Source organism: Hoplias malabaricus, chromosome 13 (genome assembly GCF_029633855.1).
Source record: "Hoplias malabaricus isolate fHopMal1 chromosome 13, fHopMal1.hap1, whole genome shotgun sequence".
Lineage (NCBI taxonomy): Eukaryota > Metazoa > Chordata > Actinopteri > Characiformes > Erythrinidae > Hoplias > Hoplias malabaricus.
Genome location: NC_089812.1, coordinates 9278268 through 9292729, shown reverse-complemented (window position 1 = coordinate 9292729; position 14462 = coordinate 9278268). Strand labels below are relative to the sequence as shown.

Genomic DNA, 14462 nt, shown 5'->3' with positions numbered 1-14462 from the left:
ACATTCGCTCACACACACACACCTACGGACTCTTTTGAGTAGACAATCCACCTACCAACGTGTGTTTTTGGACTGTGGGAGGAAACCCACACTCCTCACAGACAGTCACCCAGAGGAAACCCACGCAGACACAGGGAGAACATACCCCACTCCTCACAGACAGTCACCCGGAGAAAACCCACGCAGACACAGGGAGAACATACCCCACTCCTCACAGACAGTCACCCGGAGAAAACCCACGCAGACACGGAGAACACACCCCACTCCTCACAGACAGTCACCCGGAGGAAACCCACGCAGACACAGGGAGAACATACCCCACTCCTCACAGACAGTCACCCGGAGAAAACCCACGCAGACACAGGGAGAACACACTCCTCACAGACAGTCACCTGGAGGAAACCCACACAGACACAGAGAGAACACACCACACTCCTCACAGTCACGTGGAGGAAACCCACGCAAACACAGGGAGAACACACCACACTCCTCACAGTCAGTCACTCGGAGGAAACCCACACGGACACGGGGAGAACACACCACACTCCTCACAGACAGTCACCCGGAGCGGGAATCCAACCCACAACCTCCAGGCCTCTGGAGCTGTGTGACTGCGACACTACGTGTTGCTCCACCGTGCCGCACAATTCTACACACCTGAGATGGTTTTATACGAATTGCTACAAAAAATTGTTAAACATAATTGAGCCCTTTCAGTATCTTTTTGAAAACATTTTTTCTAGGTAAACAAAAATTCATTCATTATCTGTAAGTGCTTATCCAATTCAGGGTCGCGGTGGGTCCAGAGCCTACCTGGAATCATTGGGCACAAGGCGGGAATACACCCTGGAGGGGGTGCCAGTCCTTCACAGGGCAACACACACTCACACATTCACTCACAGTTTTGAGTCGCCAATCCACCTGCAACGTGTGTTTTTGGACTGTGGGAGGAAACCCACGCAGACACAGGGAGAACACACCAACTCCTCACAGACAGTCACCCAGAGCAGGAATCCAGGTCCCTGGAGCTGTGTGACTGCGACACTACCTGCTGCGCCACCGTGCCGCCGTAAAACAAAAATTGAAATACCGAATATAGTTTAAAATTATTTTAGCTACTGGTTTATTTTTTGAATGGAGGATATCAAAGTATAGCATTTCAATCTTCGCAGGTTTTTAAAATAAAATTAATAAATGTCTTTATCTCAGTTTTATAAATTAATCTCACCACAATCCCACGCACTTTCCTCAGTTGCCCTTTTTAATTATCTTTCATTATTTATTTGATAGAATCATTTAACATTGGGATGACTGTGACTTGAAATTTTAAAATATGCTTCTCAAATCTTTAAAAGCTGTCATGAATAAATGAAACATTAAACATAAGTTCTTATAACAGAGAGGAATTAGTTGTAAATAAAGTTTTCTCGAGTTCTCCGATCATCACTCAGCTGACGATGATTAACAACTGAAATTTGAAAAAAACTGGGTCAACCAAAGTTTACAGTGGTTTAATGACGTTTGTTCGAGTGGATTACGCTGCGGATATTATCTGTTTACATCTAACACACTGCTTACTGACACAGTGAACAGCGGCAATACAACTGAACACTTATGAATCACTCAAGACACAGTTTCCACATCATTGTCCGTCACCACTGTAGAACTAGCCTCGTCTAGACATGAGATAGAGTCACGTTGTCTGTAAAAGTTGTGTTATCTTGTTGTCACACAAAGTTTACTACGTCTTAACCTCTCACCTCCTCATCCACCATTTGAATAATGGGTGGGTACTGGGACTTTGTCCTAAGTTTGTTACTGGAAAACATTGCTGTGAGGATTTTATTGCAGCCAAAATATCATTAGTGAGGTCAGGTCCTGAAGAGGGATGATTAGTGCCACTCCTGGACTCATTCCAGAGGTTTTTGATGAGGCTCCATCACTGCAGGGGAGGGATTAAAATACCGTTTCTATGGAGACTTTACAAATTTTATGTTTGCAAAGGAAACACTTTAAAATTAAGTGGAAAGCAACAGTTTAATGTCCTGAAGGACAGCAGGGGTATGTTACTCAGGGATGTACAATAGTAGCTGTGATTTCAAACCATAGCCAGAATATTAACACTTAGCTAATGAGGGTAATTAGAAATAACAAAAGGTAATAAACTAATAAACAAATCAATTTTATAAAAGTGAAAATTATTTAAAATTTTTACCCTCAAGTGTCCATCGTATGAGATGAAGGATCAAAGTGTTTTGTAGTCTGGAAATTAATTAATTTATGCTCCACAGCGCAGGTCCCCCACATTCGTGTTTAAATGTAAACAAATGAAAGATACGAATGAATGTGGCACTTTTAAAAACTTTTAAAGCCTTAACAATCACATGGAGGGTGTTTCTGAGGACACATCTAAAGAATATCATTCATTAAAGAGCCATTTCTGACCAAGTTGTGTATGTTTTAATTGCAAAAAGAGCATTGTATTTTATTAAAATGTTTGCAAACTTTGCCATTACTGAAACAGACCATCTTTCTTTTCTTTAAACAGGTCCACAGCAAGATGAGCACCGAGAGTGAGGACTACATTTAAAACGGGACAAAACCACAGGCCCTAGCTCACTTATAAATTTAGCATTCACTGAAAATAAGGAAACAAAAATAATGTCCACCGAATTGCGACAAATGTTCAGGGGTTCTGATTTTTTATTATTGTTTTATTCATTGTTAGAGATGTTATAAACAAAAAAACAATCAAAATTATTGGTTGAAGGGTTTTTTTATGTTGTTTCGTGAGGACATTGTGAAAATAATCCCTGAAGAACATTTATTTCTTTATATAACCTTTTTTGATTACATCCAGACTTAGTTCATTCTCTGTTTAATGCAATTCAATAATTATAAAATATAACATTTTGAACACATAAGTTCCTTGTAATTGATTATTTTCGATCAAATACTTGGTTCAATGACTCAAACTAATGGAAGAAGTTCTCCAGTTGTCTTTCACCATGTACAAACCCTACTTTAAACACAGCTCAAAAGTCATTACACATGCAGACGTTCTCAGATGGACAGGAGAGAGACTACAGGAACCTGATAGAGGGCTTTGTGTTGGGGGTGCGAATCCAACGACCTGCAGCTGAACATTGAAACAAAGGAGATGTTAATGGGCTTCAGAAGATCCAGGCCTTCTCTACAGATCGGCTAGGGGGGGTCGATGTGGAGGTGATCAGCACCTACAAATATATCTCAGTTCATCTGAATGACAAGCAAATGCTAACACCCTCAACAGTAAGGGACAGAGCAGGCTCTACTTCCTGAGGAGGCTCTGGTCCTTCAGGATCTGCCAAAAACTCCTGCAGATGTTCTACCAACCCTCAGGCCATCAGACTGTTCAACTCATCTCAGCACAGCAAAAGAGTGTCCTGTGACTCTCAGCTGTCCTGTGACAATTAAATGGACGTACCCACTATGTATTTGTATATTTGCACTGCTGACACTGTAACTACTACTGCATGGGTTTGTCTATATAGCGATCTTTGAGGTAAAAATGTATGAAAATGTTTAGCCATCTTGCTAACTGTATTAAATGGAATAACCTTTCATCGCCAATTAAACTAGACATGCCACAGTTCACACCCCTCACAAAGGGACGCTGATGGTCCACATTCATAAATGTAAGTGACCTGTATCTGTCTGTAACGTAAACAAATGTGTCCCAGAAACAACATGCATGAGAACAATGCTACTTTTATGTGGCTCCATCACAAATGAGTCACTAAGCCCTGTTTAGCCCCAGATGTAGGTCCATAAATAACGGCCTCTACACCCAAGTACTGCCCTATACGTCTAACACAAATCCATTTATATTCAGCTCCCTTCTGCAAAGCTCCTTTTCTCACATTCAGTACATCATCTGTAATTTCATCACGTGCGTGTAGGAAGCGCAGAGCCATTTGAGACGCAGCTTGCAGTTTCATGGATGATGACCATGAATGTCACTTGAAATTCAGTTTGAATGTTCACATTCATGTAGCACGCCTCAGGATCAGATACATATCTGATATAGGACCACATCGGTTATATATGTCACGCATGTCTCTCAGAACTCCAGATCCCAGAATGCATCAGACAGTCACATGACTCTACACCGTTCTCACTCACCGGAATTCTGATCATGCGCACCTGGTTATCTCATTATATAAGCTTCACTCACTTACCAATCCATGCCGTGATTCACGTCTGAATATAACGCGTTCTCTAGAAATCTGCCGCTCCTGAATTCCTGTTATCTACCTTGTGCTCGTCTTTCGGTTCTTGTCTTTTTCTTGCTCCCTTGGATTTGTTATTACTCTCCGGTTCGTGGACTTTTTTTTTTTTTTTGACTACTCTTTTGGAATATCTGTAAGGTACTGATTGTTTTCGGTATTCGACCCATGCTTGTTTTTGTCATCCCCCTTTGGATTGTGATTAATAAACTTCCTTTAATGTTTACTGCAAGTTTCTACCTTCTGTCCAGTCGTGACAATATAAATGTGAGGATGTATGCCATTTCAGGGACAGTTTCATATGGCATTATTTTTTTTGCGAAAATTCTGCACTTGGATATTTTGAGCGAGCAAGAAGTTTTTTTTTGCGAGCGCGCGCGGATATTTTGTGCGAGCAAGCAGGTTTCTTGAACGTACACTACAACCTACACCTTGCTCTTCTGTCCTGCGCGCGCGGTGTCTCTGACCCAAGCGCTCACTCCACAATTAGTCATTACAAAGTGCCTCAGTTTTCAATCAAAAATGACAAAGGTAATTTCTGATTGGATGGCTTGACCGCCAAGTGGGCGGGACATACAGACCGGCGACCAGTGAATAGTGGGACACTGGTTACAGGTTATGGTTAGGGGCGAAATCTGAAAATGTCCTCCGAACGGCAATAGACTAGTGCACCCCAGCCAGTAATTTTATTTTATATTCATTGACTTGGGGGCGGCATGGTGGTGCAGCAGGTAGTGTCAAACAGTTCCAGGGGCCTGGAGGTTGTGGGTTCGTTTCCAGCTCTGGGTGACTGTCTGTGAGGAGTGTGGTGTGTTCTCCCCGTGTCTGCGTGGGTTTCCTTCCACAGTCCAAAAAAACATGGTGGATTGGTGACTCAAAAGTGTCTGGCGAAGGACTGGCGCCCCCTCCAGGATGTATTCCTGCCTTGTGCCCAATGATGCCTAGTAGGCTCTGGACCCACCAGATTAGACCACTCAGATTACTGTCCTGTACAGGACATAACTAATTTTTAATCTCCTCAAACAGATTTTAAATTCACTGAGACTATTATTCTGGAAAACTAATACAAACATTACCAACAACTATGAGAGATATAGTAATGAGTATAAGTCTGATATAAAATGATTATGATAAAAATGTTGACACTGCAGGATTAAAATTGTGTAAAACACTAGTGGACCTCCAACTTTGCCCTCATTGCGCAACATACATGGCTAGTTGCTTGTGTAATGCTAAAATCTAAATAACTTAATAGCTTAATACTGCAGTTAGTTTAGCTTGCTGTTAGCTACTCATAATTCTGTCGGCTATAACTCTAATGTAGTAAAATATCCGCGCATGCTCGCAAAAACCTTGCTCGCTCAAAATATCTGTACGCGTGCACGTGGCACAAAAATAATGGCATAAGAAGCTGTCACTGTTGTGGTACCCTCAAGGGTACATATTCATACCTTTAGTTAGGGAACATAGCTGTGCCTTATATATAATATATGGTTATAATTGTACATTTTGTAATTGTGTTGATGTCATTCCCAGTTTTATCCTCAGGATTTTAAAGGTACATTTTACACTGCGCATACATTCATTCACTCATTCATTCATTGCCTGTAAGTGCTTATCCAGTTCAGGATCGTGGTGGGTCCAGAGCCTACCTGGAATCATTGGGCGCAAGGCAGGAATTGCCAGTTCTTCACAGGGCAACACACACATTCACTCACACACTCATACCTACGGACACTTTTTGAGTTGCCAATCCACCTACCAACGTGTGTTTTTGGACTGTGGGAGAAAATCGGAGCACCCGGAGGAAACCCACGCAGACACATGGAGAACACACCACACTCCTCACAAACAGTCACCCGGAGCGGTAATCGAACCCACAACCTCCAGGTCCTTTGGACACTACCTGCTTCGCCACCGTGCCGCCCACTGCGCATACATCTAGTGATAATAATGAACTTTATCATTTTTGTTTTTTTACTTGTTTCTTTGTTTGTTTTTTGTACACTTATGAATTTGCACCATCAACATGGTCTAATCTGATCTGAATTGATAAAAAAAAGATTGCTGGTAATGTAAACGTAGCCAAAGTGACTCAAATCTGATTTGTAAAAAACAGATTTTACCTGTTCACACTGCTCTGACACAATTCTCGCTTTAAGCTAAGAAATCAAATTTGAGCCACTTCAGCCTGGTAATGTGAACATAGCCTATATGTTGATAATGGAACAAGAGCTAGTTGGCAATACTTCAGAACCTGTTAACATTGCAGTGATGTGAAAGTGTCATTGTTTTCTTGTGAAGGTTTCATATATCGAATATTTTCCAAATCCTTCAAACATGCATTCTAAAAATGTGTATTGTTTATAGGTGTAAATATGGCCTTGTTTATCTAATAATACAGTGAGAATTCAGTGAGGTCTTTTTTTTTTTTTTTTGCATGTATTGACTTTTTCAGAAGCAGTGAGTTGTGAGTGCTTAACACTGGGGGCAGGTGTAAACTGATGCAGACTTCCTCTCTCAATCTTTAAAACCTCACTCCACATGAAAGGATATCAGACTGGGGCTACAATGACGACTGCATGTGTGACGCTCTGCTTCGCAGTTTTTCTCCTGAGTGCTGTAGTAACAGCAGGTAATGAATTTATGCTCATCACAATCTATCGTCCTCCTGGCCCTTATACAGAATTTCTTTGTGAATTTGCTGATTTTCTCTCAAGTGTAGTTATCGTATCAGAAAAGGCCTTAATTGTTGGTGATTTCAATATTCACTTTGAGAAGGACCATGATCCACTTAAAATTGCATTTGAATCAATTTTGGATGCGCTAGGGTTCACTCAGAATGTTACTGGGCCCACTCATCAATGCAAACACACATTGGACCTAGTGTTAACACGGGGCATTGAGATAAAGAATCTATCCAATCTCTCGCTACATGAGACCATCTCTGATCACCATCTAATCACATATGAAATAGCGTTAAACTTTGATATTTGTCCACAACCACGCTATATTAGAAAGCGCACTATAACATCCTCAACAGTTAGTGATTTTATCAACAACCTTCCAGACCTTACCACCATTTCTTCTCCAACTCACCCAAATGACCTTGAGCTCATTACAAACAACCTACAACACTTATTGTGTACAAACCTAGATAGTGTTGCACCAGTCATGACCAAACAATTTAGAGAGAAAAGGCTTGCTCCATGGTACAGTGACAGCACGCGTGCATTAAAACTGGCTGCTCGTAACCATGAACGTAAATGGAGACACACAAAACTAGAATGTTTCCGAATTGCATGGCAGCACAGCCTCACCGACTACAAACATGCCTTATCTAAAGCCAAATCACAGTACATCTCTTCCCTTATAGAAAACAACAAAGACAACCCTAGATTCCTTTTTAGCACTGTATCAAATCTAATTGGAAACAAAAAGGAAATCAACCCCATTGTTCCCTCTGATTTCTGTAGCAATGACTTTATGATGTTTTTTAATGATAAAATTGATTGCATTCGCTTCAAAATCCAAAATCAGTCCAAAGTCACATCGGCTCCCGTAGATGAACCCCCCGCCAGCTCTGAGGTGCACTTAGACTACTTGAATTCTGTAGTTGAAAATGACTTGCTTAGTTTAATTAGCTCATCTAAATCAACTACATGCTTACTGGATCCTGTACCAACACAATTATTTAAACAAATTTTACCTAAAGTCATTAGACCATTGCTCACAATAATAAACTCATCCCTCAACATTGGATATGTACCAAAACCTCTGAAACTAGCGGTAATCAAACCAATTATTAAAAAACCCAATCTTGACCCTCTCGTACTCGCAAACTACAGGCCAATATCAAACCTCCCTTTTATTGCTAAGATTCTAGAAAAAGTTGTGTCACAGCAGTTGTGCTCTTATCTACAAAACAATGACATTCATGACATTTTTCAGTCTGGATTTAGACCAAATCACAGCACAGAAACGGCTCTAACAAGAGTAACTAATGACTTACTCCTTTCACATGATAAGGGCTATATATCTATTCTGGTGCTGCTTGACCTTAGTGCAGCATTTGATACCATAGATCATGTGATGCTTCTTGATAGGCTGGAAAATCTGGTAGGAATAAAAGGATCTGCCCTCTCTTGGTTCAGATCTTATTTATCCGATCGTTACCAATTTGTTTATCTGAATAATAAATCCTCTAATCATACTTTAGTTAAATATGGTGTTCCACAAGGATCAGTGCTCGGCCCTGTATTGTTCACACTCTACATGCTGCCACTGGGTCGACTAATCCGTAAGCATGGGATTCAATTCCACTGTTATGCTGATGACACACAACTGTATATATCAGCCAAACCCAATGATGTTGCTTGTCTACATAAAATAACAGAATGTCTAACTGAAATTAAAGACTGGATGATGCAAAACTTTCTCATGTTAAATCCTGATAAAACTGAGGTCTTGTTACTAGGTAAAGATACTCGGATACATTCACTCAGAAATGCTGCTATTGATAATTCAACAGTAAAACACAATGCCATCATTAAAAACTTAGGGGTAGCCTTTGATTCGACTCTCACATTTGATACCCACATATCCAATACAGTCAAAACCGCCTTCTTCCACCTACGCAATATTGCCAAAATTCGGCATATTTTATCATTAAAAGATGCAGAGAAACTAGTGCATGCTTTTATAACTTCACGTCTAGACTACTGCAATGCACTCCTGGCAGGGAGCTCGTGCAAAGCGTTACACAAGCTTCAGTTAGTTCAAAATGCAGCAGCCAGGGTGCTCACTAGAGCTAGAAAATTCAAACATATCACCCCAGTTCTCTCGTCCCTACACTGGCTACCTGTAAAATTTCGCATTGACTATAAAATACTCCTCTTAGCTTATAAATCTCTAAATGGTTCAGTATCTTACTGAACTTCTCATACCTTATCGCCCGTCACGTACACTTCGTTCACAGGATGCCCATCTACTCTTTGTTCCTCGCATTAAGAAAAACACAGCAGGAGGAAGAGCCTTTTCTCACAAAGCTCCTCAACTCTGGAATAGCCTTCCGGTTACTGTTCGGGGCTCAGACACACTCTCAATCTTTAAATCTAGATTAAAAACCTACCTTTTCAAACAAGCTTTTGGTTAATCACTCACCTTCAGGTTACTCCTTCTATATTGGTGTTCGGGCTGGTTTTCATATTATCACTGTTCTGTGTTAACCCTGTCATATCACCATAGCTACAGCATTCTTAGTTAGCTGTGTAGTAACCGCCAACACGCTGTCTGTCGCTGGGTTCTCTTGCCTGACCAGTGGAAGCTTTTTTCGCAGGACAAATTTCCCCGTTCTTTACCATGACCCTACTAACCTCTGTGTTTTTATTTGTTCCCTTTGTCTGGCTTTCTTTCTCCTGTCTCTCTCTCATGCTTTGAGATGTCCTGCTGCTCTCCAGGTGTTGCCCTGATCCAGCCCGTGTCCTGTACAAGATCCTGGCCTTGTCTCATCTACACTATCATGCTTGGCCATGCTGTTTTATTTCAGATTAACTCTGCACCTAATTTTAACTCACACTGAATCCCTGATCACCTCCTCCTTCATCAGACTCATACATCACTAATATCATCATCCTCACCATTTTCATTTCTGCTTCTCCATCATCACTAATATACTACATTTACATTACTATAACCCCTTCATCGGTCATTTCACTTTTACTTCTGTTCTCTGTTGTGTCTCCGGTGTCGACCCGAGGAGGATGGGTTCCCCGTATGAGTCTTGGTTCCTTCCAAGGTTTCTTCCTCGTGTGCTGAGGGAGTTTTTCCTTGCCACTGTTGCCCCTGGCTTGCTCATAGGAGGCTTGGACCCGGATCTCTGTAAAGCTGCTTTGTGACGACTTTTTGTTGTGAAAAGCGCTATATAAATAAAATTTGATTGATTGATTGAGGTAAGAACAATGTTCAAGATCAATTCTAAGTCTATTTATTTTTCAGACCTCTCCAATAGGACATTAAAAGGATCTCCTAGTTTGTCCAATATCTCTGAAGCTTCTCCTTAATTTCTCTCTGGATCCTCATTAATATCTTTGTAGTTTTTCCTTGATTTCCCAATAATATCACTGTAGCTTCACCTTAACATCTATGTAGCTTCTCCAGAACATTGAGATCAGATGGAGATTTTAGCTGAATTCTTTATTCACTCAAATATTTCTCCTAAAAAAATAGCCCTGGAATCTTTGATGTCTCCTCTTGAGATTTCAGAGAAGACTGATATGTTCAGATTTGCAGAGATGGAGATATGTGTCCTGAAGTATTTGAGTAATAGAATTGTCCTCTGGGACTACTGTGTAAAATGCAGCTTTGGGGCTGATGCATTGAACTCCACATGCCTCCATTTTCTCCTATTCCCCGTTCAGGCACACACTTTTACCAGCCACAGCCCTTGGCCTGGACAATAAATCAATAAAATAAAAACGTTACCAAAAATATTAACTCTGAACACTTAAACACTTCTAAACTACGATTAGGAAAAAAACACGTTAAAATAAAAATCTTAAAGCGTGAGAGTGAAAATAACTGTTTATAATGTAGTTTATTTGCTTTTATTAATAAAATTATAATCTATGAATGTATTTTTTAGCCATGTTTTATTGTATTTTTTTTTTGACCTACTTTCGCTATTTTAGTGCAAATGTAACCTTCTTTACTGTTTGTAATAGTTAAGTTTATGCAGAGATAATACTATTACTGTAATCATATTATATCAATTCAAATCAAATGATTGATATTTGGACATATTTAATTAGGCTGCTTATAAATAACATGTACATATGTAAACAATAGTTAGGTTTATTTTTATCACACTTTACTATGAATATGTAGTGTTTACCTGCATTTACTGTAAAAAAAGTATGTTTACTTTACGGATCTATGCACATCATTCAGTCAGTTAACTGTGGTTAGTGTTGCTTGTTCTCACAGGCTACGAGTAAACCCAAGGCTCCCGCACACACACACACATCTGCAGCTGTACTATCAAAGGCTTATCATAAGAAACATCATTTTTGTAATGCTTTAAAGAACAGTATAACACTGCGATGTTGTTTGTGAAGGATATGTGTCTTGACTATGTTTCAGGATCATTATTGGTTGCTGTTTTTTTCTTTTTTCCATTACAGTGATTTTATTACACTTCACTCTGTGGGAAATTTTGCTTCAATTTACCAGCAATGTGACAGTTCAGTCACCTCAAAATGATGTTGATCACTGAATCCTCCAGAAAGCTAGTGTTGACTCATCCATGTAGTGAGGCGTGGCCTGAAGCCTAACCATTTTTTTTCTTTGTTTGTTTGTGTGTCTGTTTCTTTCCCCCAAACCTCTCTTTTCTACAGATTTTGTGACAAAAAATGAAGGAGAAAATCTGACCATGAGCTGCTCCACTGACGAATCTTTTAGCGGGTTATATCTAGATGTGAGGAGGCCTGAGAAATATGAAATCTTTTATTACGACAGCAATTCCAAAGAATTAAGTTACACACCTGAGTATAAAGAAAGAGTTACCATCAAGGGTGACTTCAAGAATCTAACGGTAACCCTCAACGAACTAAACCTGAAGGACTCGGGTGCCTACACGTGTCGGTATTCCTCTTTAATGAATCCAGGTCATGAGAATGGTGCGAGTCTGCTCTTTGTGAAGGCCAAGGATGGTGAGTGTTTTTGTACTATGAAGTTATTCTGCAATAATAAAACATTGGTCACTGGCACTTAGTCATCAAAGATGTGTATGGTATCATTTCACGTTTGGAGTGTCTCTATGACCATACACACCGGGTGTGTGTAGATTTGAGCGTAATAGTTTAACTACCTGAAAGTAGTTGATAGTACATTGATTCTTTTATTTTACATTCAAATATCAATTATTAAAAGCTTTAATCTCATAAAGGGACAGTGCGATTAATCACAGAGAATTGTGAAATTATTTAATCACTCTGCATCCCTAGTATTTTACTGAAAACAGTTGAGTTTCTGTATGTTTACTAACAGGGAACGTTCTGCCTTTTAAACCAATCTGACATGTTTCAAGACGAGCTTTACACATGCTTTATTTCAGGTGTAATCTTGTAAGGTGTTTATCTCTACAGGTAACTGAAAGGGCAAGCAGGTCCCCACACACACACACATTCACGCGTGAGACGTATGTGTTGCTTATTCATATGACTCAAAACGTGCATTAGTGAGGTTAGGTCCTGAAGAGGGATGATTAGTGGCACTCCTGGACTCATTCCAGAGGTTTTTGATGAGGCTACATCACTGCAGGGGAGTCTCCAAAACCCAATACGGGGAGGAATTAAAATTCCGTTTCTATGGAGACTATACAAATTGTATGTTTGCAAAGGAAACACACATCAATTAAATCTGACAAAAAAGCAACAGTTTAATGTCGTGAAGGACAGCAGGCGTATGTTACTCAGGGATGTACAATAGTAGCTGTGATTTCAAACCATAGCCAGAATATTGTCACTTAGCTAATGAGGATAATTAGAAATAACAAAAGGTAATAGACTAATAAACAAATCAATTTTATAAAAGTGAAAATTATTTTTAATTGTTTCTCTCAAGTGTGTCACAGTGGCGCAGCAGGTAGTGTCGCAGTCACAGCTCCAGGGGCTTGGAGGTTGTGGGTTCCATTCCTGCTCTGGGTGACTGTCTGTGAGAAGAGCCATTTCTGACCAAGTTGTGTATGTTTTAATTGCAAAAAAATTTTTATTTTATTAAAATGTTTGCAAACTTTGGCATTACTGAAACAGACCATCTTCCTTTTCTTTAAACAGGTCCACAGCAAGATGAGCACTAAGAGTGAGGACTACATTTAAAACGGGACAAAACTACAGGCCCTAGCTCACTTATAAATTTAGCATTCACTGAAAATAAGGAAACAAAAATAATGTCCACTGTCGTGGGAAACAATTTTATTACTTTGTGTTTGTGGACAAATATCCTTAAATGATGATTAGTTAAAATTAGCATTTATAACTACATACTCATTGTGTGAAATATTGTACCTTATATGCATTTATATGAATGACTAACCAGCATTTACACATGTAGTTAAACATTTTTTTGATCCTGCACGACTAACTATATGGCATGATAACTCACGTGATATTTACACATTCTTAATTCTTAAACGTCTAACCTTGAACAGATGTGCACTCCAGGCTTTTAGCACACTGACATTAATCATAGTGTTGGCTCAGGAGGGCTGAAGTGTAGGGGCATGTTGATGACCTTGAAAGTGCATTTCTGACTCCCTAAATTTTGCTCACGGGAGAGGAGTCTTGGGAAGAGAGGCCCATTGTCAGCCTGGCCATAACGAATGTCTTCGGGGTCACGGAATGCACTTGAAACTTGCACGTGAAGAGCTGAGTACTAACACGTGAAATTATGCATATTAATATTCGCTAATCAGCCAGAAACGCCTCATCGGCAGGGTTTACGTCATATGGGGTATAACTGTCGGAGTCAGATCTTGGAGAGGTCAGAGCTTTTACTTGGGAGGGGCATTAAACTCTTTTCGATGTATCGTTATCCTGGATCCAGTATTGTTAAATAAATACTTTGATTCGCTTTGAACTTCACTCGACTGGTGTCTGCGACTCTTCCGGAACGAACACGTCTCCCCGAAGAGGGAGGGTGTATTTTGGACCTTTTTGATATTTTCTAAATTTTAATTACTCTGAGAACGGTCCAAAAGAACATTTTTATCTTCACCACCGAATTGTGACAAATGTTCAGCGGTTCTGATTTTTTATTATTGTTTTGTTCATTGTTAAAAACGTTATAAACAAATAAAGAAAAAACAATCAAAATTATGGGTTGGTGGTTTTTTTTATGTTGTTTCGTGAGGGCATTGTGAAAATAAAGAATATTTATTTCTTTATATAACCTTTTTGATTACATTCAGAATTCTCTGTTTAATGCACTATGAAGTATTTATAGTAACATTGGTTGTATATTTTTGCAATTGAATAATTATAAAATATGACATTTTGAAAACATAAGTTCCTTGTAATTGATTATTTTGGATCAAATACTTGGTTCAGTGACTCAAACTAATGGAAGAAGTTACGCGACGTTAGCTCGGTTGTGTATGTAGATGTAAGTTAAAGTAACAACACACAGCTACTCGAA

At 39.6% G+C, this 14462-nt stretch overlaps 1 protein-coding gene across 1 annotated transcript; it reads left to right on the top strand.

Annotated features, from left to right (window-relative positions):
• Positions 1-4219: 4219 nt before the first annotated feature.
• On the top strand, positions 4220-14126 carry LOC136664876 (T-cell antigen CD7-like). Its single transcript, XM_066642345.1, has 4 exons — positions 4220-4409; positions 6727-6903; positions 11663-11977; positions 13103-14126. The coding sequence occupies exons 2-4, from the start codon at positions 6813-6815 to the stop codon at positions 13123-13125; spliced, it is 429 nt and encodes a 142-aa protein (XP_066498442.1). The 5' UTR covers positions 4220-4409; positions 6727-6812; the 3' UTR covers positions 13126-14126.
• Positions 14127-14462: the final 336 nt, after the last annotated feature.